Source organism: Eretmochelys imbricata, chromosome 7, assembly GCF_965152235.1.
Source record: "Eretmochelys imbricata isolate rEreImb1 chromosome 7, rEreImb1.hap1, whole genome shotgun sequence".
In the NCBI taxonomy this organism is placed as follows: Eukaryota; Metazoa; Chordata; order Testudines; family Cheloniidae; genus Eretmochelys; species Eretmochelys imbricata.
In genome coordinates, this window is record NC_135578.1 from 51,256,834 (window position 1) to 51,283,394 (window position 26,561).

The 26,561-nt window shown below is 59.3% G+C and overlaps 1 protein-coding gene across 1 annotated transcript; it reads left to right on the forward strand.

Annotated features, from left to right (window-relative positions):
- On the forward strand, nucleotides 1-26,259 carry CDHR4 (cadherin related family member 4). Its single transcript, XM_077820955.1, has 19 exons — nucleotides 1-55; nucleotides 642-662; nucleotides 4,942-5,144; nucleotides 6,305-6,470; nucleotides 6,835-6,923; nucleotides 7,382-7,477; nucleotides 7,862-7,965; nucleotides 14,577-14,713; nucleotides 15,083-15,266; nucleotides 15,674-15,824; nucleotides 16,273-16,369; nucleotides 17,613-17,831; nucleotides 18,414-18,553; nucleotides 19,946-20,096; nucleotides 20,572-20,786; nucleotides 21,404-21,543; nucleotides 24,382-24,469; nucleotides 24,957-24,990; nucleotides 26,204-26,259. The coding sequence occupies exons 1-19, from the start codon at nucleotides 1-3 to the stop codon at nucleotides 26,257-26,259; spliced, it is 2,346 nt and encodes a 781-aa protein (XP_077677081.1).
- Nucleotides 26,260-26,561: the final 302 nt, after the last annotated feature.

A 26,561-nucleotide genomic window follows, 5' to 3' on the forward strand; every position in this document is an offset into this window, starting at 1 on the left:
ATGGGGCCACGTGGGCACCAGTCCCTCCTGCTGCTCCTGGCCCTCTGTGCCACAGGTAGGCAGCTCGGTACCCAGTGATGGGCCACCCACCCAGTAACAGGGAGAATCCACCTGCCAGCCTCCCTTACCAGGGTGCTGAGGGAAGGCAGAGAGCATGGCTCTGCCCCAGGGAGCCAGCGCAGCCAAAACCCTGTGTCACTGGCAGCCCTCCCACCCCAAGGAGCCAGCACTGCCTGAGCCCCATGGCAGCAGCAGTCCCCCACCCCAGGGAGCCAGCGCAGCCAAAACCCTGTGTCACCGGCAGCCCTCCCGCCCCAAGGAGCCAGCACCGCCTGAGCCCCATGGCAGCAGCAGTCCCCCGCCCCAGGGAGCCAGCGCAGCCAAAACCCTGTGTCACCGGCAGCCCTCCCGCCCCAAGGAGCCAGCACCGCCTGAGCCCCATGGCAGCAGCAGTCCCCCACCCCAGGGAGCCAGCGCAGCCAATGTCCCATTGCATCAACAGGGTCTCCCCAGGGTGCAGTCAGTGTTGAGGAGGTGCCCACCCAGGGAGGTGTGCCAGGGGCTGGGAGCAGCCGCAAGTCTTGGCTGGGCAGTGATGGGCACGACCCATCCCAGATAACAGTGTCTCCTTCTGCTTCCAGGGGCCTTCGTCAGTGCCACAGGTAAGAACTGAGTGGCCAGGAACTGCCACCAGCAGCCCTAGTGCCCGGCTTCCCCAGGCATGTGCCCAGGTGTGTGTGCGGGGGTGGGGGGGTGCATGCGCCCACCCAGGTGTGTGTGTGTGTCCGCGGGGGTGCCCATGTGTATGTATGCCAGGTTTACGCTCCCCCTCCCTTCTCCACCCACTCGGACAGTGCTCCCCCTCCATACCCTTGGACAGCGCTCCCACTCTCCCTCAGACTGCACTCCCCCTCCCCCACCCACCCCTGGACAGTGTTCCCCCTCTACCTCCGCCCCCTCGGACAGCACTCCCCTTCCATCTCCACCCCCAGAACAGTGCTCCCCCTCCACCCCATCGGACAGCGCGCCCCCTCTCCCTCCGTCTCCTCAGACAGTGCTCCCCCTCCTCCTCCATACCCTCGGACAGCGCTCCCCCCTCCCTCGGACTGCACTCCCCTCCCCCTCCCACCCCTGGACAGTGCTTCCCCTCTACCTCTATCCCCTGGGTCAGTGCTCCCCTTCCACCTCTGCCCCCTCAGACATCTGCCCCCTCGGGTGGCGCTCCTCCTCCACCTCCAATTCCTCAGCCTACACTCCCCCTCTTCCTCAGCCCCCTGGGACAGAGCTCCACCTCCCTGTTCACCCCCTCAGACAGAACTCCCCCACTCCCTCCATTCCCCTGTACAGTGCTCCACTTCCATGCCCCTCAGACAGTGCTCCGCCTTCCCTCCGCCAACCTCGGACAGCACTCCCTGTCTGTCACAGAGTCCCCGGGTGATGCTCTGGAACTACTCCATATAAAGCCAGCCAGGACTCTGGGGGAGCCTCCTCTCTCTGAGCAAACTGTCTTCAGGGCAAGAAGTTTATCCAGCTTCCACCTTCCTGGGTCTGACCTCGGAGCATTCAGCATCCCCTTCCACACCGTGCGCTTCCCGCAGTGAGTCTGCCTAGGTGGGGCTCCTGGGGAAGCCAGAGGGCCCTGCTCCCCAACTCCGCAGTCAGATGTGACTCTTGGCCAGCCGGTAAAACAGAAGGTTTATTAGTCGACAGGCACACAGTGTAGAACAGAACCTGTTAGCACAGAAATCAGTGACTTTCAGCCAACTCCATCTTGGGCGGGAGGGGAGCCCAGAGACAGGGCTCTGATCCTCCCCCTGTGCCCCAAGCCATCCAAAACTGACTTGCTTCCAGCTGCCTGGCCCCTGCCCTGCCCGTTGCTCCTCCTCCGGCCTTTGTCTTGCTTCCCCGGCCAAGAGTCACCTGGTCGTATCCCCCTCCTGGGTCTCTGGTTGTGAAGGGGTGGCCATAGCATCCATGGCTGGGAGCATCCCCCGCAAAAAGTCACACACCCTTATTCCCACACCTAAACATTGGTGCAATGCACAGGGAAACTGAGGCATACACAGCATTCATGCAAAACAGTAAGACTCACATAGGCTCACATATAACATAACAGGGGAGAATCTCCACTTCGTCACACCCTCTCCCTCCGCCACCTGGTCAGTGCTCCCCCTACCCTCCGCCCCCTCGGACAGCACTTCCCATCTCCCTCCACCCCCCTAGACGGCAATCTCTGTCCCTGCCTCTGGACAGCGCTCCTCTTTTCCCTTGGCCCGCTCTGTAATGATGCTGCCCTTGATGGGACACAACTGAGAGTACCAATTCAGAACAAATTGTTTAGAGCAGGGCAGTTACAGCCCAAGGCTGGAGTTCTTTTGAATACCAAGGCAAACCAAACCAGCGAAACAGAGAACACTTTGGTTTTACCCCACTGGCTAACTATAAGTCATACAAGCAATTCCCTTAGACACCCCAGTTTCCCAGTATCACCACCAGTGCCACTCGTTATGGGGCTGAATGGTTATGAAAACCAATATCCCAGAAAAAGAAAAAAGGTTCTCCCGATCCCAAAGGACCAAGCCCCAGATCCAGGTCAAATGATAACTTAGATCTTACCCAAAATACACACTTATAGACAATACTTATTAACTAAACTAAAATTTATTAAAAAAGAAAAGAGAGAAAGTTGGTTGAAAGATCAATATACATACAGATTTGAGTTCAATTTCTTGAGGTCCAGAGATTGTGAGTTTATAGTTGCCAAATGTTCCTTTAGAAATAGTCCATAGGTTATAGTCCAATGTCCATATTCAGGGTGACTCCAGTTAGTGACTGGGGATCCCAATTCTTATGGCTTAGGGTTTCCCCTTCTTGAAACCCAAAGCAGATCTGAGATGAAGATGGATCATGTCCCAGGGTTTTTATACATTTCCAGCAGCCTTTTGGCCTGAGAAAACAATAGGCTTAACTTTCCTTCTCCCAAACATCATGGCGATTAGCATAGGGTAATTTATCCGTTAAACAGTTCAGATACAGGTTACCACAACCTTCAAAGAGACATATAGACAATAATACTATTTCACTCAAGTGTCTTCCTAAATACTAATACTCCTTTTTTTTTTTTTTAATCTTTGAATCAAAGCCATAGTAATAGACAAGACTTGTTTGCTAACACCACAAGACCTGAGCAAACAGTTACCCTTCTATCTCTAACAATGCAGGCTTGCATTTCAAAGCTCTATTCATTTACATATCTTCATAGAATCATAGAATATCAGGGTTTGAAGGGACCTCAGGAGGTCATCTAGTCCAACCCCCTGCTCAAAGCAGGACCAGTCCCCAACTAAATCATCCCAGCCAGGGCTTTGTCAAGCCTGACCTTAAAAACCTCTAAGGAAGGAGATTCCACCACCACCTTAGGTAACGCATTCCATTGCTTCACCACCCTCCTAGTGAAAAAGGTTTTCCTAATATTCAACCTAAACCTCCCACACTGCAACTTGAGACCATTACTCCTTGTTTTGTCATCTGCTACCACTGAGAACAGTCTAGAGCCATCCTCTTTGGAACCCCCTTTCAGGTAGTTGAAAGCAGCTATCAAATCCCCCCTCATTCTTCTCTTCTGCAGACTAAACAATCCCAGTTCCCTCAGCCTCTCCTCATAAGTCATATGTTCCAGACCCCTAATCATTTTTGTTGCCCTTCGCTGGACTCTTTCCAATTTATCCACATCCTTCTTGTAGTGTGGGGCCAAAAACTGGACACAGTACTCCAGAAGAGGCCTCACCGATGTCGAATAGAGGGGGACGATCACGTCCCTCGATCTGCTCGCTATGCCCCTACTTATACATCCCAAAATGCCATTGGCCTTCTTGACAACAAGGGCACACTGCTGACTCATATCCAGCTTCTCGTCCACTGTAACTCCTTGGTCCTTTTCTGCGGAACTGCTGCCAAGCCATTCGGGCCCTAGTCTGTAGCAGTGCATGGGATTCTTCTGTCCTAAGTGCAGGACTCTGCACTTGTCCTTGTTGAAACTCATCAGATTTCTTTTGGCCCAGTCCTCTAATTTGTCTAGGTCCCTCTGTATCCTATCCCGACCCTCCAGCTTATCTACCTCTCCTCCCAGTTTAGTGTCATCTGCAAACTTGCTGACTGAGCAATCCATGCCATCCTCCAGATCATTAATGAAGATGTTGAACAAAACCGGCCCCAGGACTGACCCTTGGGGCACTCTGCTTGATACTGGCTGCCAACTAGACATGGAGCCATTGATCACTACCCATGATCCTAACAACTCTTTAAAGTTTGGCCATGGGTCATGTCAGTCTGTGAGTTAATTAACTCTTTCTGACTCTGTGTCACCTTTCAGTGAGATGTATTACACTCATAATGTCACACCCTCCGACTACACTCCCCCACCCCCTCCAGCCCTGTGGACAGTGTTCCCCCTCCCCTTCTGTCCCCCTCAAACTGTACTCCCCCTCTCCCTCCCTCCCCCTGACAGTGTTCCCCCCTCCCTCCGTCTTCCTGGACAGCAATCCCCCTTCCTCCCCCTGGACAGCGCTCCCTCTCTCCCTCCCTCCACCTGGACAGTGCTCCCCCTCTCCCTCTGTCCCCCTGGACAGCACTCCCCATCTCCCTCCGCACCCCTGGACAGTGCTTCCTCTCTTCTACCACCGCCCTGGACAGTGGTCCCCATCTCACTCCGTCCCCCTGGCCCCCCCACATCCCCATACAGTGCTATCCCCTCTTCTCACTTGTCATTAACTGTACAGCCCGCACAGGTGTGTGGTGGCCTGACCCAGGCCTTGTGGGCGCAGGCACCCCTGGGCACAGGTGCACCCACACACACCCAGCTGTCCCTGATGATCTGGGGGTTTTGTGGATCCCTGCTGTGGCGGGGGCTGGGCGGGCTTATTCCGTGCCTCTCTGTGCCAGTGCTGTCCGGCCTGCCCACCACAGTGAGCGTGATGGAGAGTGCAGGACCGGGCACGATCATCGTGGAGTTCAACCTGACCTGCCAGAACGAGACCAGCATCCCCACCCCTGTCTTCACCCTGCAGAGCACCCCCCCGACCTACTTCTTTAACCAACCCATCGTTGCCCACCGTGCCAGCCCAACTCCCCACTACAGCGTGCAGGTACGTGCTGCAGCCCACACCCCCAGGAGGACAGACCTAGGCCCCAGCCGGCGGGGCATCCCAGCCTGGCAGTGCCCTGTGGGGCCGTGCTGGCAGGCGCAGACCCCAGACACCGTCAGCACTAAGCCAGGGCAAGGCTGGCCTGGAGGCCTGCGCTCAGTGGGGGCAGCGTCTGCAATGGGAACAAAGGCCGATGTGCCGTCACCCTGCCCCCAGGGGTGTGGGAGGGGTATGTGCGCCCCCTGAGGGCGGCACATGATGCTGGGCAGTGAAGACTCAGGCACCAGGGTCCCAGGACAGCAGGCTAGCAGCAGAGCTGCAGGGAGCAGAGCCTGCACAGCGTCCACCATAGGCTCCCCATGGTGCCAAGGGGGCCCAGGGCTCTGCTCTTGGTGAGGAGCAGGCCCATTCCCTGCATGGCACCCAGGGGTGAGAGGAGGGCAAAGAGGGAGACACAGGAGGACAAAGAGGGGGCTGCGGGCTGGGTGTGAGGCTGGAGAGTCCGGAACAGGAGCCCTCGCTGCATGCGGGGTCAGGGCCAGGGAGGCAGGGCTTCATTACATGCAGGGTCTAGGGCAGGGCCCCTGTTACATGTGGGGGTGAGGGTCAGGGCCCCAATACATGTGGGGTCAGGGCCCCATTACAAGCGGGATCGGGGGTGGGGTCCCATTACATGCAGGATTGGGCAGGTGGGGCCCTGTTACATGCGGGGGCAGGGCCCTGTTACATGTGGGGATGGAACCCCGTTACATGAGAGACTGGGGGGGCAGGGCCCCATTACAATGAGAGTCAGGGAGCAGGGGCCCCGTGACATGCGGGGTCGGGGGCAGGGGTCTGTTACATGCAGGATTCTGGGCAGGGCCCCGTTACATGCCGGATTGGGGGGCAGGGCCCCATTATATGCAGGGATGGGGGCAGGACCCTGTTACATGTGGGGGCAGGGCCCAGTTATATGAGGGATTGGGGGGGCAGGGCCCCACAGAGTCAGGGGCAGAGCCCTGTTATATGCAGGGTTGGGGGCAGGGTCTCGTTCCATGTGGGATTGGGAGGAGGCGGAGCCCCATTCTATGCAGGGTAGGGAGCAGGGCCTGCTGCATGGGGAAGGCTGGCGTAGCCTGTGCTCAGTGTCAGAGCCTGCTGAGTGCTGGGTTTTCTGTTAGATCACGCTGAGCCCCAGTGCGGCGCTGGACGCTCAGCAAGTCAATCAGTACACGCTGACCCTGGAGGCTACCTGCCCAGGGGAGACGCCTGCCAAAGGCCAGCTCTTCGTCCAGGTCCACACAGTGGATGGGCCCCCCCAGTGCATGGCCAGGTTTGCTAGCCAAGGTAAGGCTCACCCTGCGCTCTCCCCTGCCCAGCCCCTGCGCTCTCCCCTGCCCAGGCCCTGCATTCTGCCCTGTCCAGCCCCAGAGCTCTGCCCCACCCAGGCCCTGTGCTCTGCCCCACCCAGGCCCTGCACTCTTGCCTGCCCAGCGCTCTGTACCCAGCGCTGCCAGGGGAGTTGGGGATCCAGGCTGGGATGGGGAACCCTTCTAGGGCAGAGCGGGCACTTCTGGTGCTAACAGGACTCGCCTCCTGGCTCTTTCTGCTCTTGGCCAGTGGGACCCAGTGCAGAGCCAGGGGAGGTGGGCCCAGGGCTGGGGAGAGCAGCCTCTGAGCCCACTCCGCCTGACTCTGTGCTTTGCTGCAGTGGGGGAGCTGGTGCAAGTCTCAGAGGACGTGGCACCCCTGATGCCCATCTACACCGTGGTCTTGCAGCGGCCAGCTAGCGGGCTGAGGGTGAGCATGGAGCAGGGCCTGGCCTCCCTTCCCCGGGCGGGTGCTATGGGATGGCCCTGCACAGTCTAAGCCTAGGGGGCAGGGGTCTGACAGGGCCCAGTGGCGGGAGAGGGGCTGTGGTGGCGGGGGGCTCCGATGCGGTCCAGTGGCGCGGGAGGGGCTTTGGGGGCAGGGAAATCCACCGAGGCCCAGTGGCGGGAGAGGAGCTGTAGGGGCAGGGGGATCCACCAGGGCCCAGTGGTGGGCGAGGGACTGTGGGGCCTGGGGGATCCACCAGGGCCCAGTGGCGGGAGAGAAGCTGTGGAGGCAGGGGGGATATGATAGGGCCCAGTGGCAGCGGAGGGCTGTGAGGATGGGGAGGATCCAAGGGGCCCAGTGGTGGGGGAGGGGCTGTTCTGGACTGGGGGTCTCGGTAAGGGGGATCTGGTTCTCTGGCTCAGCCCCTCTCTCCATGGCAGTTCACCATCAAAGACAATGACACACCCCTCACCATTGACCGCGCCGGGCAGGTGCTGGCACCAGGATCAGGCTTCATCCCAGCCCATGCCGGCCAGGTGAGTGCTGGGGTCTGGCCCCGCTTGGGCATCCTCCAGACCTGCCTTCCCAGGGTAAGCCCGTCACCCCCAGGCCTGCTTCTGGGGCATGCCCTCCCCGAGAGCCCCCCATCCTCGGGTACTCCATCTACCCCCAGGCCCCTCCCAAAGCACCCCAACTCCTCTCCCTGGGCCAGGGCTCCCTCCCCGCACCCCCATGGCTCTGGGGCTCCCCCTTCTCTCCAACCATCTGGAGAGAGCTGATCAGTGCCCATGGGGCTTCAGCGCCCCCAGCCCACAAGCTCCCTCTCTGCCTTTACCCATGCGCCCACAACGCAGCACCAGAGCTGGCAGCATGGCCCAGGCCAGGGTCCTCCCAGCCTCACCCAGCACCTGTGTCTCCAGGCGTTCAGGCTGCAGATCCTGGTTACCGACAGGAGCGGGAGAAACTGCAGTGGGGCCGTGACAGTGACGGTGCTGCCCGTCCACCACCCCCACATCAACTTCATGTAAGGGCACAGGGTGTGGGGCATGGAGGGGTGGGGCACAGGGGTGCTGGAGGCAGGGGTGTGGGGTAATGTTCCCAGGGTGTAGGGCATAGGGGGCAGAGGTATGGGGTGATGGGGGCAGGGGTGTGAGGTGCAGGTATTTGGGGCACAGGGGGCAGAGTTGTGGGGCTTGGGGACTTGGGGCACAGGGGTGCTGGGGGGCAGGGGTGTGGAGTGCAGGGGTGTGGGGTACAGGGTGATGTTTCCAGGGCATAGGGCACAGGGGGCAGAGTTGTGGATTGTGGGGATTTGGGGTGTGGTGGTGTCATGGAGTCACCGGGACGATGCTCTGGAACTACTCCATATGAAGCCAGTCAGGACTCTGGGGGAGCATGCCTCCTCTCTCTGAGCATACTGTTTCCAGGGCAAGAAGCTTACACAGCTTCCACCTTCCTGGATCTGACCTTGGAGCATTCAGCATCCCCTTCCACACTGTGCGCTTCCCGCAGTGAGTCCGCCTGGATGGAGTTCCTGGGGAAGCCAGAGGGCCCTGCACCCCAACTCTGCAGTCACATGTGACTCTCAGCCAGCTGGTAAAACAGAAGGTTTATTAGTCAACAGGAACACAGCATAAGACAGAATTCAGTGACTTTCAGCCAAGTCTATCTTGGGCAGGAGGGGAGCCCAGAGCCAGGGGTCTGGTCCTCCCATTGCGCCCCAAGCCAGCCAAGACTGACTTTCTTACAGCTGCCTGACCCCTGCCCTGCCCATTGCTCCTCCTCTGGCCTTTGTCTCGCTTCCGGGCCAAGAGTCACCTGGTTGCATCCCCCTCCTGGGTCTCAGGTTACGAAGGGGCAGCCATAGCATCTGTGCAGGCAGCTGGAGCATCCCCTGCAAAAGTCACACATGCTTATTCCCACCACCTAGACATTAGTGCAATACACAGGGAAACTGAGGCACACACAGCATTCATGCAAAACAATAAGACTCACATAGGCTCACATACAACATAACAAGGGAAAATCCCCACTGTGTCAAATCTCTCTCCTCTTCGAGACCAAACTGAGCGGGGTCACTTTAGCCAGCAACCTGGAGAAGTTCAGGCCTCCCTCTCCGGGACAAAGCATCAGCTATAACATTTGTACTCCCCTTAACATGGACCACCTCCTTCTCATAATCCTGGGAGGACAGACTCCACCTCAGGAGCTTGGCATTGGACCCTCTCATCTGATGCAGCCACGGCAGGGGTAGTGGTCTGTGTACACAGTGAAGTGCCACCTAAATAGATTCGGCTGCAGCCTTTTAAGAGCCCACTTCATGGCCAGGCATTCCTTCTCTATGGCTGCATAGCCCTGCTCCCAGGGCAGCAGCTTCCTGCTCAGGTATAGATGTGGTGTTTCTCCCCATTTGCATTGGCCTGCTTCGGCACTGCGCCCAGCCCTGTGTCTGGGGCATCTGTGAACACCATTAAGAGCTTGTCAAAGTCTGGGTTTCCCAGCACTGGGCCCTTGACTAGATCCTACTTCAGCATGCAGAGAGCCCTCTAGCACTGCCCAGACCAGACCAGCTTGTCTGGCTTACCCTTCTTGCATAGCTCAGGGATGGGAGCTGACACAGAGCTAAAGTGGAGCACAAGCCTCTGGTAGTGCTCTGCCATCCCAATAAAGGCCTGGGTCTGTTTCTTAGTCTAGGGAGCAGGCCAGTCTTTGATAGCCCCCACATTGGCTGGCTCTGGCTTTAGGCAGCTGCTCTGTACCTTGTGGCCCAGGTACAACACCTCTGCCATCCCCACCTTGCACGTCCCAGCTTTTACAGTCAGCCTTGCATCCTGGAGGTGACTCAGCCCCATCTTCACCTGGGACACCTGGTCCTCTCAGGTCTGGCTAACGACATAAATATCATCAATGTACGCTAGGGTAAAATTCTCCATCCCCGTCAGTAATTGATCCATCTGGCACTGGTAGGTGACTAGCACCTCCTTGAGGCCGAAAGGTAGATCCAGGGACTTGTACAGTCCCAGAGGGGGTGGTAAAAGCAGGTTTCAACTTGGCATCTGGATCCAAAGGCACCTGCCAGTAATAGCCTTTGGTGAGATCCCTGGTGATGGGATACCGAGTCCCGCCCCAGCTTGTCTAGGATCTCATCAGTCCTAGGAATGGGCAGGCACCAGACACGGTGATGTCATTGACCTTCTGATAGGCCACACAGAATCGGATCGACCCATCTTTCCTAGGGACCAGCACCACGGGAGAGGCCCCTGTGGCTGGTGGATGGCTGGATCACCCCTAAAGCCAGCATGTCTCTGACCTTTCTCCCTCCAGGGCCTGTGCTGTGTTCCCCATTTCTCTGAATGGGAAACACCTGATGGGAGGGCTGGGTCCCGTCTCCACTCAATGGACAGCTTGGTTAGTGAGCCCAGGCCTCTTGGAACACAGCTGTTGGTTGGAAAACAGCTATTGGTACAAATGCACTGTCTCTTGCATCTCTGCCTGCTGGGCAGGGGTTAGCTGGTCAGAGAGGGGAATTGATTCCAGCAAGGGGCCAGCTCCTGTCTCAGGGAATAGACCCACTAGGGGATCTTCCCCCTTCTCCCACTGGCCACATATGGCCAGTAGAAGCTCTTCCTGTCACAGTACAGCTCCATTATACTGACCTGGTCCCCTCAGTGGCTGTGAGTCCAGTTGGGCAGTTCCACCACATCGTTCTCCTCATTCATCTGCTTGATGACGTTGAAGGGCCCGTCCCAGGCACCTTGCAGCTTATTCTCCCTCATTGGGATGAGAAACCTCACCTGGCCCCCGGTGCCATAGGCGCAGCAGTCATACCAGACCTTCTGTCTCCCTTGGGTCCTGGCCAGGTTCTCCCTGGCCTGACCCATGAGCTCAGCAAGCTTTTCCCAGAAAGTCAGTACATACTCCACCACTGATTCTCCATTGGAGGAGGCCTTCCCCTCCCATTTGTCCCTCACCAAGTCCAGGGCCACCTTCTGAAAAGGCTCCTCTATGACAGGCAGATGTCTCAAGGCTGCTGTACCCTTGTCCCAGGCCATTTGCACCTCTGAACAAGGCAGCCCTGATTGGCAGCTGTCCCGCCCTGGCTGTGGTTCCCCACACTCAACTGGGGTCAGAGCCAGTGTGAGCCACCTCCCCCCTGTGCAGTGGGGTGGGGACCATCTCTCTGTCCCACTCAACTCCAGGGCTCTGGTTACAGACAGGCAGGTAACCTGAGCTTAGCAGCTCCTTAGAGCTTTGCATTTTCACTGACTGCTTCAGTCTCAGCCGATTGTTTCCCTGGATTCAAATTCAAATCCTCGGCCGCAGGGCCTGGATCCTGTCCCAGACAGACACAGTCATTCTCCAAGAGGAGGTCACAGCTGATATCTTGGAGAACCCCTACTACCAGCCAGCCCGACCCCTCCTGTCTGTACAGGGATCTGGGCCACAGGCATGGTGAGGAGCTTCATTCCTTGGACCTTCACCCAGGTCACACAGCCCCTCAGCATCTGGTGAGGCAGCACCACCTGGGGCCTGACAACAGTTCTCTCTGTCCCAGGATCTTGCCACTCCAGGAATGTCTCCCCATTGACCACCACCTTCCACTCCCACTGGGGGTCCGAGGGGCCTGAGCCCAGGAGAGGACACGCAGACATATGCTGCGGCCAGGGGTGAGAGCCAGTCTGCCACCCTGCCCATCAGACTAAACAGCTCTATGGCCTTGGGACCCAGGAAGGGGGCTAGACACCAGAGCTTTTCCGCAGGGCCAGCCTGGTTCCAATTGCCAGCCTTCCCAAAGGCAGCGAGACAGGCATCTACTTCTCCCCACTCCTTAACCTGGGGCAGCAATTTAGTGTCGAGGTTCCCTGCAGAATTGGCACCCCGGGGTCTATCCCCACTCACCCCTGGACTGGTTCCTCTGCCTCTCAGCTCAACCATTGCCACTTCATGCTGCCTCTGTCTCTCCTGCTGTTCTGCTTCATGCCTTCCCTGTCTCTAATGGGCCTCTGAGTCCTTCGATCTCAACTCCAATTCCCTCTGTCTCAGATCCACCAACGGGGAGCTGGTGGAGACCCCCTGCTGGTTGGGGACGGTGGCAGGGGTCTCAGCCCGCCTGCTCCCAGCCTCTCTCGCGGCCCCAGCTGGGTCAGGAGCCAATGTGGACCCTGGGGCTGCCTGGCTGCTTCCAGCCACTCTCACACCCCCAGCTGGGTCAGGAACCAGTGCGGGCCCTGGGGCTGCCTGGCTGCTCCCAGCCTCTCTCATGGCCTCAGCTGGGTCAGGAACCGGCTCCTTAGAGCAATCCTCCTCTTCCAAGTGAGTAATCAGCTGTGTCTTAGTGATCTTTCCAATATGCAGCCATTTCTCTCTGCACAGCTCTACAATGTTCTTCATAAGGAGATGATTATAGGCCATCTCCACAGTGTTCCCAAATGGTCATGGATTCACAGGCCTATGCTCTTTCAGCTCCCCACAGTCCCTGGGAACAGCCCTTCTCGGGGGTCCACTCTCTGTCAGGATTAAGCCGTAGGCTCCTCCACCTCCTGGAACTGCACCTCTTGGAGCCTTCAGCATGCCCCCTTTGTTTTACTGCTCCCCAGTCACGTACTGCAGGATGCTCTGTCCACGAGGTGCAGTTTATCCCACCTCTGACACCAGTCATCACGGAGTCACCAGGGAGATGCTCTGGAACTATTCCATACAAAGCCAGCCAGGACTCTGGGGGAGCATGCCTCCTCTCTCTGAGCATACTGCCTCCAGCCAGCCAGACTGATTCGCTTCCAACTGCCTGACCCCTGCACTGCCCATTGCTCCTCCTCCAGCCTTTGTCTCGCTTCCTGGGCCAAGAGTCACCTGGTTGCATCCCCCTCCTGGGTCTCAGGTTACAAAGGGGCAGCCATAGCATCCATGGAGACAGCTGGAGCAGCCCCTGCAAAAGTCACACACCCATGTTCCCACAACCTAGACATTGGTGCAATACACAGGGAAACTGAGGCACACACAATATTCATGCAAAATAGTAACTCACATAGGCTCATATACAAAACAACAAAAGAAAATCCCCACTATGTCACAGGGGGTGTGGGTTACAGGGTGATGTGCACAGGGGCAGTGGTGTGGGGTGCAGGTATTTGGGGGACACGGTGATGTTCCCAAGGCATAGGGGGCAGAGTTGTAGGGCCTGGGGATTTGGGGCGCGGGAGTGTGGGGCACAGGGTGATGTGTGCAGGTGTTATGCTTATAAGAAGCACACAAGATCTTTTTCAGGGGAAAAGGCAATACACCGCACTTATTGAAGATACAACAATTAGCATATGCATTCAATCACACACACACACATTCTGTCCCACAAGTCGACATTATAGTTACCAGTCCACAGTCCGGATCAATCTAATGGCCCTAGGTTGATCATTGGTAGGGAGGAGCCGGGTTCTGCTGGTTGCGACATGATGCTCTGGGGAAGTCTTGGCAGGATGAACCCAAAGTTTCATGGCAAGGCACCCTGTATATATAGTGATTTTCCTTCATTGGGACCAATGAGTTTTGCACCGTCATGCTATAATCAATTGTTGTTTGACAAGTGCTTGTTTTCTTAAATTGTTTTTCTCATCCTTTATCTTGTTCTTTCATCAAGTCTCTCAGGGAGTTATCCCATGCTGGTTTTGATCACAGCTATCCTGTCCCCATTGATAGGTGCTTGTCTCATCTTTAGAGTCGTCAATCTGCCCTCCTCTGACATTTCAGTAGGGGTGTGTTGCATCCTTCTAGCACCCTTGCATCTGTTTTAGGATCCTCCCTAGAACGTCTGGTTCGGTGAGGGCCTTCACACTTATCTCTTAACACACATATTCCTCATTCACACACAAAACAGAATTGATTTACACAGAACATTTTGAACAGGAACATCAAATTGCAATGCAGAAGAAAAACAATCATGGCTACACTATTATCTTATTATTCTTTATCCTTCATTCTAAATTATACAAAATACAAACAATAAATCCTACTACTACACAGGGGACAGGGGTGAGGGGCACAGGAGCAGGAATTTGGGGCACAGGGGTGAGGGCACAGGATGATGTTCCCAGGGCTTAGGGTGCAGGGGGCAGAGTTGTAGGGCATGGGGATTTAGGGTGTGGGGTGTGTGCAGTGCAGGGTGATGTGCTCAGGGGCAGGGGTGTGGGGCAAAGGTATTTGGGGCACAGAGAGCAGGGATGTGTGGCACAGAGCTGCCACAGGCACAGGGAGATAGATGTTCCCAGGGCATAGGGGGAAGATTTGGGGGACCAGAGGGCAGGGGTGTGGGCTAATGTTCCCAGGATTAGGGCAGAGGGGGCAGCTTTGGGACACAAGGGTGCAGGGGGCAGGGATGTGGGGTGCAGGGTAAAGTTCCTAGGCGTAGGGCGCAGGGCTAGGCCTGGAGGGGCAGGCAGCAGAGGGCTGACGCAGGCAGTGCAGTGCAGCTGGGCAGCAGATCTGTCAGCCATGCCGGCGGGGCATCTCTTGGACAGCGCGTGGCAGCCCCGTCCTGCTGGGGGCCGTGAGGGGGACGAGGGTGCCTGGGGCAGGGGCTGAGTGGGTGCCTGATGGTGGCAAGGCCGGCGGTGGCTGGGCTGACCTCTGCCATGTGGTGGGCAGGGCAGCGTGGCGCAGTGTGGCCGTGCTGGAGAAGAGAGGCGCCATGCAGCTTGTCACGCAGGTCCAGGCCCAGGGGAACAACGTGCGCTACGAGATCATCGCCCCGGCTGCTCATGGGCTCTACACCATTGATACAGGTGAGCCACGCTGCTGCCCCAGGCCGGGCATATGGCCCCGGGGTTCCCTCATAGCATGGCAGGGCGGTGGCGCATCTCTGAGATCCCCCAATATTGTGGCAGGGCCGTGGCTGGGGGGCATCTCTGGGATCCCCCAATACCACTGTGGCAAGGCCGTGGCCAAGGACATGTCTCTGCCCTACCACATAATGTGCCAGGAGCATGACCACAGACATGTCTCTCCCCCTAACATGGTGGGGCCGTGACGCTGGCAAGTTTCCCTGAGAGCAGCCCTTCCCTTCAGTCCCTGTCCCTGCCTGGGGGTGCCGAGGGCTGCAGAGGCCCCAGCCTGGTGCTGGGCACATGGTGACACCCTCCTGTCCTCGGCAGTGACTGGCGAGCTCCGCAACACCTACGAACTGGACCTGCAGCGCTCCCCAGAAGTGGCGCACACCCAGCTTCTGGTGCGGGCCTATGACATGCTGCACCCCAGCGACAGCGACATCATGGGCCTCAACATCACCGTGCTCCCCACCAACACATTGGCACCCCACTGCTCCCCCGCTGTCTTGCTGTAAGGCTCTCTGCCCCCACCCCCCAGCACGGCTGGGAGCCAGATTTTGCCCCGGGCTCTGCCCCGGCTCTGGGAGGGCAGTGAGGCCTAGTGGGTGGGGGTTGCAGGGGCATGGAGCCAGGAATCCTGGGTTCTATCCCCAGCTGTGACACACTCTACTTTGCAACGTTGGCCAGGTCCCTGTAGCTCCCCTTGTGGAAGGGGCTGCTGCCCCTGGGGCAAGGTGAGATCCTAGCTGCAGGTGGCCCTGGCTGAAGTGTCATGCAGAAGGACCCTGAGTGCTGGCTATAGTGTGGCAAGGCTGCAGAGGGCACGCTTGGCACAAGGGCAGGAGAGAGTCCCCCTCCCTTTGCCCAAGTCCTGTTGGCCCCTTCCCCCACTGGTTACCCCTGCCCTCCTTCTGCCAGGGCTCAAGTACCTGAGGACACCCCCATCGGCTGGACTCTCGCGATGCTGACATGCACGGACCCAGATGCCAGCAACAGCTCCCTGCGCTACCAGGTGGAGGGTGACCAGCACTCGCGCTACAGCTTCCGCATGCAGGGCCCACAGCTGCAGGTGAGCCCAGCGGACAAGGGCAGGGCACACCCAACCAGTGCCAGCGCCTTCTGCAGCCAGCAGGGCACCATGGGGCACTGCTGGGGCCTGGTCTGTGGGATCCGGACTGCCCCACCTGGCAACCCGCAGGGAGCCCAGCTGTGAACTGCCTGGGCTCTATCCCCAGCTCTGGGAGGGGGATGGGGGCTAGTGGTTAGAACTGGGGGAGTGGGGCTGGGAGCCAGGCCTCCTGGACTCTATCCCCAGCTCTGGAAGGGGAGTGCGGGCTAGTGGTTAGAGTGGGGAGGGACGGGGCCTGGGAGCCAGGACTCGGGATTCTCTCCCCAGCAGGGCTCATGTGTGGTTCAGGGGGAGGCATGGGGTGGCAAGGCTCAGTGGGCAGCCCTGGCTGTGGAGTTTCAGTGTCCAACCCCTGCAAATCCGAGCTGCCTGGGTTTGAATCCCGCAGGTCAACGAGACCCTGGACTACGACTCAGCTGCCAGTGCCCGCTTCCAGTATGTGGCCACCATCCTGGTGACGGACAACGGGCAGCCCCCCCTGAGCAGTGAGTGCCCCCGCTCTGCTGACCCCCAGCCTGGCCCAGGCCCCTCAGTCCAGTCGTACAGGCAGGGCAGGGGCAGTGGGTGCTGGGCAGCTCCAGGTATCTGAGGGCAGCACCAATCCCAGTGTAACCCTTAGCCAGAAAGTGCAGCCATAGGGGACACAACTTCCAGAATACAGTGGGGTCGCAAGGCCCCTCTTTACTGCCCACGGAGCTGTCAGCAAAAAACACCCTTTCCAGCCCCCAAGAGCCCAGCCCGGGTGTGTGGGTGTGTGTGGGGGGGGTTGTTCCCCTCCATTCCCAGACAGCCCCCCCATCCCTCCCCTATCCCCAGACTGCCCGGCCCCAGGGGATGGTCCCCCCACACCCCCAGACAGTCTGGTCTGGGGGGGACTGATCTACCCACCGACCCCAGACAGGCCAGCCCCTGGGGGCTGGTCCCCTCACATAGCCCGGCCCCCGGGAGCTGTTTCCTCCCCATCCCCAGATAGCCTGGCCCTGGAGGCTGGTCCTCTCTGTCACGGAGTCACTGGGCAATGCTCTGGAACTACTCCCTGTGAAACCAGTCAGGACTCTGGGGGACCCTCTTCTCTCTGACCATACTGTCTCCGGGGCAAGAAGTTTACCCAGCTTTGACCTTCCTGGATCTGACCTCGGAGCATTCAGAATCCTCTTCCACACCGTGCTTTTCCCACAGCGAGTCTGCCCATGCAGAGCTCCTGGGGAAGCCAGACGGCCCTGCACCCCAACTCCGCAGTCAGACGTGACTCTCAGCCAGCATGCAGAACAGAAGGTTTATTAGTCAACAGGAACACAGTGTAGAACAGAACTTGTTAGCACAGAAATCAGTGACTTTCAGCCAAGTCCATCTTGGGGAGTCCTGGGCCTTCTCCTCCCCTTTGTCCTGCTTCCTGGGCAAAAGGTGTCACCTGGTGGCGCCCCCTTCCTGGGTCCCAGGTTACGAAGGGCACTGGTCATAGCATATATGCAGGCAGCTGGAGCAGCCTTACCTGCCCCACAGGTCTCTGCCAAAGTCACAGACCCCTATTCCCACCACCGAGGTATTGGTGCAGCACACAGGGAAACTGAGGCACACACAGTATTCATGCAAAACAGTAAGACACACATAGGCTCAACAGTAAGACTCACACACAACAGAACAAGGGAAAATCCCCACTTCGTCACACCCTCCATCCCCAGACAACCCGGCCCCACATAGTTGATCCCCCCGTCCTCTGTGATGCAGCCCATGTGCCTGTGCTGGTGACGGTGACTCCGAAGAACGAGCACTCACCTGCGTGCCCAGCCAGTGCCATGTTCAGTGTGCCAGAGGATGCTGCCTTCGGCGACACAGTGGGCCGGGTGAATGGCACGGACCTTGACTACCCCTTCGACAACATTGAGTATAGCATTGCTGGGGGCACCGGCGCCAGCCCGCCTGCCTTCTACATTGGCCCCCGGACCGGTAAGCCACCATGCCAGTCTGCATGGGCCTGTGCTAGCCTCTCCACCTGTTCCTGAGCCTGTTCCCCTGCACCCGCCCCCATTACCCCTCCCCCACCCTGCCCCTTACTCCTCCAACCACCCCCTTTACCCATCCCCACCCTGCCCTGCCCCTGTTACTCCTCCACCCGCCCCATTACTCCATCCCTGTCCTGACCCCATTACCCCCCTCACCTTGTCCTGCCCCTGTTACCCCTCCACCCGCTCCATTGCTCCATCCCCGCCCTGACCCCATTACCCGACCCTGCCCTGCCCCCGTTGCCCCACCCCACCCTGACTCCATTACCCCACCCCCACCATGCCCTGCTCCCACCCCCATTACCCCACCCACCCGTTTTCCCTCCACCCGCCCCTGTTACTCCATCCCCACCCTGACCCCTTACCCCACAACCACACTTACCCCTCCACTGCTCCCCCACCCTGCCCTCCAGGCAGCCCCCTCCCCACCTGACCCTAGCCTGGACCCTGAGTCCCTCTCTTGAGGAGCCCAGGCTGTGGGTGTCTCCACAGGATGTTTCTGCATTGCTGCTCCTATGTCATGCAGGTGAAATTCACGTGCTCAGTCCCCTGGACTACGAGAGCAAGCAGGTCTATATCCTGACCGTGCAGCTGCGGGACATGGCCAATGATGCAGACCCACATCACCAGCGCAGTGCACTGTGTGACATCACCATCCAAGTGCAGGTGATGCTCCGCTGCGCGCTTCCTGGCCAGCCCCGGGGCCGGTCCCACAATGCATGTGCACCAGGGGTCTGGTTAAGGTTACTCAGGCCACCTTAACTCTGGCGTTCCCTAATTCTGGAGCGCTTGCTCTGCCAGCTAAGCCTGTCCTCGGCCTGGCGGTTCGGTCTGTGCCATTCCAAGGATTCCAAGGAGAAAACAGATCAAATCCCGTGCAGGTATCTGCTAGGAGCCCTGGATGCCTGGGTTCAGCCCCTGGCCACAGGAGGGCAGCGTGCTCTTTATTAGCACAGGGGTGCTTTGCCTTTCCACAGTGCTCAGGTGGGGGGGGGGTGGTTCTGCGGAAGCCTCCCTGGTTATCCCTCGAATCAGCCCACTCTTCCCATGAGCCATGACAGCAGCCAGGCACCTAGAGCCCTGGCGTCCCCGGCCAACCCTGCCAAAGGCCCAGCCGGGAGCCCTCTGTAAGCCTATGCCCGGTGCGCGGGGGCGCTCATGGACTCGCCTGCCTCCTGAAGTGGAGGGATGAGGCTCTGCCATGTGGCTGTGATGGGAACCCCGGTGGGTGGAGAGGCCAGACCAGGCTGGTGATGAGGCTGCAGGAGGCTGTGTTGGTGCTGTGCAGGGATGGGCTCTTCACAGCTTCGGGGCCCAGCCCACCCAGTCTATTGGCAGCCAGCTCCCCAGCTCTGACCAGAGTCAGAGAGCAGCATGGGGCCCCTCTGCCCCCTGTGGTGGGCTTGATAGAAGCTGGGGGGCAGGGAAGAAGCAGCCCATGGGCACTGTGCCATCCACAGCTCTTCGGTGGAACCAATAGAAACATGGGTTACAGGCTGCTACCGGCGTGTCCCTGCCCACACCCACTGGCAATGGGGCTGCCCCTGGGGTGCCGCAGGGTGCTGCCCAGTGTGGCCCTGCCCGTGCCCACCTGCAATGGGGCTGCCCCTGGGGTGCCGCAGGGTACTGCCCAGTGCGGCCCTGCCTGTGCCCACCAGCAATGGGGCTCCCACCCCACCTCCCTCCTCTAGCACAGATCTGCCTGGCAGGAGTGAGAGGTGAATCCAAGCTGGTTGCAAGCACAGTACAGGGCTGTGACACACATGGTACTGCTCTGGCCCTGCCAGCAGAGGGCAGTGCCCTGGCTTAGCGTGCTATCACTGTGTTTCTGGGATGTCATGCTGCCCTGGTGCCTAGGTCCTGTCCTGCGGCCTAGTTCGCAGGAAGGAGAGCTGTGAATGTGCCTGGCTCAGGGATGGCCCATTGCCCTGGCCCGGGGCTGACCTGCCTAGCCTGGGGAACTCTGATCCCGCCCTGGGCCCCGAGTGCCACTGCAATGCCACCCACGCCACAGCCCTGGGGTGGCTGTTCCCAGCACAGGCCTCCGTGTGCCCCCAGGACACCAACGACCAGCCCCCGCGCTGCATGCCCCCCTTCCAGGAGTTCTTCATCTACTCCACCCGGGACCCCAGCCTGCCCCTCGCGCAGTTGCAGTGCTCCGACAAGGATGAGAGCACCATGCTGCCCCTGACCTACACCCTTGTGGGAGGTGAGTGGGTCACGTTTCCATGCCCCTGGCCTAGCACAGGGCAGGGGGGCATTTCTGTGCCCCTGGCCTAACCCTGGAGAGGGAGCGGGGCATCTCCATGCCCATGGCGTAGCCCTGAGAGGGGGAGCTGGGCATCTCTGTGCCCTTGCCCTACCTGTTGGGAGAGGGCGTCTCTATGCCTCTGGCCTAGCCCGGGGGGGGGGGGGGCCGGGCTGGGGCATAACTGGGTGTTTCTGTGCCCCTACCTTACCTGTCCCGGGGGGAGGGAGGAGGCTGGGTTTGGGGCTCGTAGGGGCTCATGGCTCACTCGCACTCTGTGGGGACCTGGCAGGGCCTCGGAGGTAGTGTCTGCAGTGGAAATAAGGGGGCTCTGTGGTGGGGGCTCTCCACACTCAGGGTGTGGGGCAGCATCCCCTCCCCACTGCTACCCCAATGGGCGGTGGAGCCCAGGCTCATTAAGGCCTTTCCTTGCCAGGCAACACCAATGGGCACTTCCGTCTGGCGGGCAGCACCCTGCTGCACTCTGCCTTCTCCGACCCACCCGACAGCATCCACGAGCCCTGTACCTTCGAGCTGCTGGTGGAGGTGACAGACAGCTTCAGTGCGCCACGCCACAGCACCACAGCCACGCTGGTTGTGCATGTGACACCCTGGGCCACTGCCACGCCCAGCACCACCACCATGCACACGGTGAGCCAGGGAGCTCTGGGGTGCCCCCAACTCATCCCCTCCCATCAGCCTGCTCTGTTCTCCTGAGGTAGCCCTATGGCCCAGGGTAACTCCCCCACCCCCTAGCCTGTTCCAGCCCCCCAACCTGGCTGCCCCGTGGCTTCTGCTTCCCCCTGCCTCCCCCCCCGTCCATGTCCCCTCTGGAGGGCTGCTCCTATCCCCATTTGTTGTGGGCACGGCCCCCGGCGTTGGCAAGGGGACAGGGATGAGCCTGTGGTTGAGGTACCCGCTGGCAGACTGGGCTGACCTGAGCTTGTGCTGGGATGTGTGAGGGTGGGGGTGGGGGTAGTCTCCTTTCCTAGGGCTCCAGTCTGTGTCCTGGAGTCACCCTAGAGCCTACACTGTGCCAGACTTTCCTGGCCCCCCCTTTTCTGGCAGGGTGTTGGGCACAGGGAGGTTATGCAGCCCTCCTGTGACATGGTGCCCCAAGCTGCGCTGGGGCCCAGTGCCCCGTGTTGCAAGTGCATGGAGCTGCTTTGTCCCATGAAACCGCTGCCCACAGCCCGCAGAGCTCCCTGCCCCACCATGCCCACACCCCAGCTTGCCAGGCCTCCCATCACTTTGCTCTCTGCTGGCAGACCCTGCGGAAGGGGCCGCTAGTCATCACCCACACCGAGTGGTTCTGGGCACCCTCGCCTTGGTTTGTGGTGGTGCTGACTGTCTCTGTGGCGCTGCTGCTGGTGGCGCTGGCATGGCTGGCCTGGAAACTCCTGTGCAGGTGAGTGCTGACATGCAGGGTGGCATGGGCAGGGCTGCCAGGCAGGACACACCCTGCCATGGCCAGGGTCCACCTGGTTAGGAGGGGCTTTCAGGGCTCTGCCAGGGGCAGCAGCCCACCCGCCCCCTGCTCCTGACCCGTAGGGCAACAGGGGCGCAGACCCCTGCCCTTCCCCACTCCCCTGTGCTCCTCATTGCAGGTCTGCTCCGGGCAAGTCAGCGCAGCCACTCCTACAGGACAGGTGAGAGCCTCTCCACGCACCCCTGGGCACCATTGGGGCATTGGCCCAGCCTGAGGAAGCGTAGGGGACCCAGCCCTAAAGCTGGGTGTTGGGGACCCCATTGGAGCCAGTCCTGGGCCAGGGCCCTTCCTGTTACCAGATTTGCCCGTTACTATGGGGTATGTTCATTTATTAGGGTTACTCTTCGGGGATGGGAGGTGTCTATAATTCTATCAATGTACTGCTTATGTCACTTGTATTTTCATAAGGAGCTCTACTTCTCCCTTCTGCAAGTCCCCTCTCAAGGGAACTATCCTTCAGGACCTAGGTTCCCCAGGACTGGGCTCCTCCAGCCCCAGAATCAGATGAACACACACACATTAACAGAGCAAGTCTGAATGGACCAAGTCAATCAGCACCCTCAAGCTGACCCCTTTTATGGTACTGGACTCAGTGGGCTGGGTCAAGCAGGATTTCCAAGCTGCCACCCTTATATGCCCCTGGACTCAATAGACTAGGCCAAGCAGCACTTCCAAGCCACAGGTACCGCACTGGAATAGAGTACACCTGAGCAGGCTGGGTCAAACAGCACTTCCAGGCTGCCACCCTCGTATGTCACAGGTTCAGCATGTCCTTATCCCCACTTTCACGTTACAATTGAAAAGTAGTAACCCACTTGATGAGCAAACCCCACAGTATTTTTGGGCGCTACAGGGATCTTTAGCTTAGGTAAGAGGAGCGTTGCTGCAGAGTAAATGGGGGAGCCAAAAAAACAAAAGAATAAAGTTCAGAGAGAGACAGAGGGAAGCAACCAGCTTAACCATAAAAGTTATTTATTGAATAATAGTGATAACTACACAAGGAGAGCCTAAACAAACACAACAGTTACATTATTAAAGATTACAAAAGTCAGGTATAGAAAACTATGCCTAATCAAACAAGTCAGGGTTAAAAAGTTATACCTGAGGTAGAAAAGAAAACAGAGAGAGAGAGAGAGCTGGGGTCTCACCACTCCATGAAGCTTGAACTGGTCGGGGTTCCCAGGTGATGGTGGTAGCTCAGGGTCCTGAGTGCTGGAGAGAGGCAGAGCCCCCAGCACGATCAGGCAGGAGAAGTAGTCCCAGTGGAACTCATACAGAGTTTGGATCCAGGCATCAGAACACGTACTTGAGTGTGAGTAGGGGTTTTTGTAGGGAACAGTGGTTCAAGGGAGAACACTAGATTTGTTTATGGGTATACTAATGCCTCAAGGGTTTTCTTTAGGCTGGACAATAGGAACTGATCATTCCTGGCTATGCGTGGTGTTCATTCAAGGGAGTTTACAATGCAATTTGGCAGCTTCAGTATTTTGGATATCAATCAAGGATTCATTACTAGAATTGGTCTGATAACTGCTGAGCTGGGTGTGTGCAGGCGTGGGTTCATTAACATCTGAAGCAGGGATCCCCCGTGATGCAGTGCTTCCCTGCTTTTCTGGTCGCAGAGTTCAATGTGGTAATCTGTTCTTCATTCTGTATGCTAATGAAGATGTCTCCCTGTCCCATCTTTGATGCAGCTGAGGCTAGGGGAGTTGCCTTAATACTGTCACCCTTGTCAGGAGGGGTTTAGGTGTGTCTCCCACTGCCTTTTCATTACTCTCTGTTGGCCATGGCTACCCTGGAAACTGTCAAAATGCTGGTAATCCACCTCCATGAGTGGATTAGCTCTGAGCACTGGGAGCACGGCTCCCAGTGCTTTGAGCCTGTTTACACTAGCACTTTAAAGCGCTCTGACTTGCTGCGCTCAGGGGGGTGATTTTTCACACACACATGCTCCCCCCCGAGCCAGCAAGTTAGAGTGCTATAAAATGTAAGTGTAGCCAAGCCCTAAATCTTTCCTCTGATCGGTTTTGGTTCAAACAGAGGCTGGGGCGAGGGGGTGTCCTTCATGAGTCAGACAGGCTGGATACTGCGCCCTGGTTCACCAAGAACACAGAGCTGACTGGTATCCTTCTGGGGGGGGGTCCGCTCCGTCTCCGGGGCTGGGCCACATTGGGGCTAGACATGCTAAACTGGGACTGCTGGTAGACAGCAGATCAATCTGGGAGGGGCTGTGCCTTTGCCATGGGTTGGCACTGACCCTGGACCCTTTGCCATGGTAGGGGTGCTGTGCTGCTGGAGACCTGAGAGCTAGCTCTGGCCACGTGTGGGCACTGAGTGCTAGGCTGCCCTGCTAGAGCAGAGGCTGGGACAGCCCCACAATGAATGGCACCTGCCTCCCATAGGGCCTTGCAGCTCCTGGGGGGCTTGGCACCCTACCGCACCATGCTGTTTCCCTATGCCTCTCTCAGAATGACCAGCCGTGTGCACCACAGCCTGCCATGGTGCCTGTTGCCTGGCATGGGACCCAAGCCTCACCCGAGGAAGCTCATTGTGCTCCGTATCCTGAAGGCACTGATGGCAGGGGCTGCCCCGCTGCCAGGCTGGGAGCTCCAGTGCCTAGCTACAGTGCCTTGGCATCCAGCAGAGGGTGCTCAGGCTGTGGGAGGCCCTGGTTCTTTGGGAAGAACATGCCAGCACAGGTGGTAGGTGCCTGGCTCTTTGGGGTCCATGCCCTGACTATCCTCTCACTCCCCTCAGGGCCTTGTCAGACCCACATGTGGCAAAGAACGATGCAGCCCCGGGAGAGCTGGACAAGGAGACAGGCCGCGCCAGCATCCTCAGCTTGGTACAGACGCCTCATCCGAGCATGTGCCAGGCAGGAGCCCTGCCAAGGCTGTCCCCAGAGCACTGCACCCAGCCTGTGCACCTGCCAGGCCCCCACTGCCACCTCGCCCCCCGAGCCTGGCACAGCCTGCAGTTGGCATGGCCCATGACAGCTCCCCCAAGATGTTGGGCACCTTCCCCTGCTTGCCTGCCCTGCCCCCAGCGCCCGCTGCTGGCTCTGTCCCCGCAGTGCGCCTGCCCCGCCCCCCAGCATCCCCTGCTGGCTGTCCCCCCGAGTGTGCCTGACCCGCACCCCAGCAGCCCCTGCTGGTTCTGCTTTCCAGTGCACCTGCCCCGCTCCCCCAGCACCCCCTGCTGGCTGTGCCCCCCAGTGTGCCTGCCCCACTTTCACAGCACCCCCTGCTGGGGGAAGTCGGTGTTGCCTTATCCGTACAGGTGGAGTTTGGGGCTCTGCACTGAACAGCCGCTCTCTGCTCTTCTCTCCACAGCAGGAGCAGTTTGATGGCCGTGCCCAGGACCCCAGTGAGTGCCAGGCCGGGGCCCTTCCCCCACCTCCTCCAAGCCAGTTCCGGCCCCCTACATTCTACCCTCTTCTTCCAGACAATGCAGGCCCTCTGCCCTCCCCCATCTCCTCCCAGCCAGTGCCACCCCCTGCTCTCCCCAACCTCCTCCAAGACCATGCCAGGCTCCTGCCCTCCCCCCACCTCCTGCCAGTCAGTGCCAGCCCCCTTCCCTCCTCTCCCCACACCTCCTCCCAGCCAGTGCTGTGCCCCTCCACTCCCCTCCCACCCCTCCCAGCCAGTGCAGGCCCCCTACCCTCCCGCCACCTCCTCCCAGCCAGTGCCAGCCCCCTGACCTCCCCTCGTCCTCCCAGCCAGTGCCAGGCCCCAGCCCTCCCCCACTGCCTACCAGCCAGTGCTGGCCCCCTGCATCCCCCCTTCTCCCAGACAGTGCAGTGCAAGCCCCCTGTCCTCCCCCACCTCCTGCCAGCCAGTGCCAGCCCCAGCCCTCCCCTACCTCCTGCCAGCCAGTCCTCCCCACACCACCTCCCAGCTAGTTCCAGCCCCCTGCATTCCACCCCCTCCTCCCAGCCAGTGCTGGCCCTCTCCCAGGCAGAGCAGGCCCCCTGTCCTCCGCCACCTCCTCCCAGCCAGTGCCATCCCCTGCCCTCCCCCACTTCCTGCCAGTCAGTGCCAGCCCCCTTCCCTCCCAGCCAGTGCAGGCTCCCGGCCCTCCCCCACCTCCTCCCAGCCAGTGCCGGCCCCCTGCCCTCCAACACCTCCTTCCTTGGAGTGCCAGCTCCCTGCCCTCCCCCACTAAGCAAGAGGGCATGGCTGGAACCAGGGCTTTGCAGGCTAGGCGCCACCCCATACCAGAGTCTTGCCCCCTCTTGGGCTGTCAGGGGACAGCTGTGCACGTGGGCAGGGGTGGGCAAAGGGCCCGTCACCCCCCTACTTTGGAGAACTTGAGCACATCTGGGGCACTAAGATAGTTGAGCCCTTGCCTGCCCCATGGCACCACAGGGGCGGCCATGCCACATCTGAGCGCGGGCCCTTGGGGCAGGGACAAAGTGCCACTCCCACTTGGTCCCTTTTGATCGCTCATGTCCCCACCCACGTTACAGCCCTTCCAGCCCCACAGCCTGTGTGCAGAGCCTGGTGGCTGACCCTGGCGAGAGCCCAAGAGGGAGGTGGGCCCTGCCCAGGATGACGTGCACCGTGCTTTCTATCTCAAGTTACAGGTCAGGATTACCTCTTCAACAGCAGCACCGGAGCGCGCCGCTGGGTCTGAGCAGGCACCACCCCCCCTTGGTCTGAGTGGACACAGCTTCCCCCGCCCACACACACACTTTCCCCTTGCACTGGGTCTGAACGGGCACTGCCCGCCCCCTCGAGTCCGCCCAGCACAGCCTCTGCGGACAGGCCATCTAGAATGGGCCAGGCTGTAACTTTCTACTCTGTGCACTAACCAAGGACCATCTGCATAGGGTCCCAGACACCCAATAAACCCTCCTGCTTCTACCGCGCTAAGTCACCACAGTGCCGGGGGTGCAGTGCTTCCTCTGGGAGTGCAGGTCTCCCTCAGTGCCCATC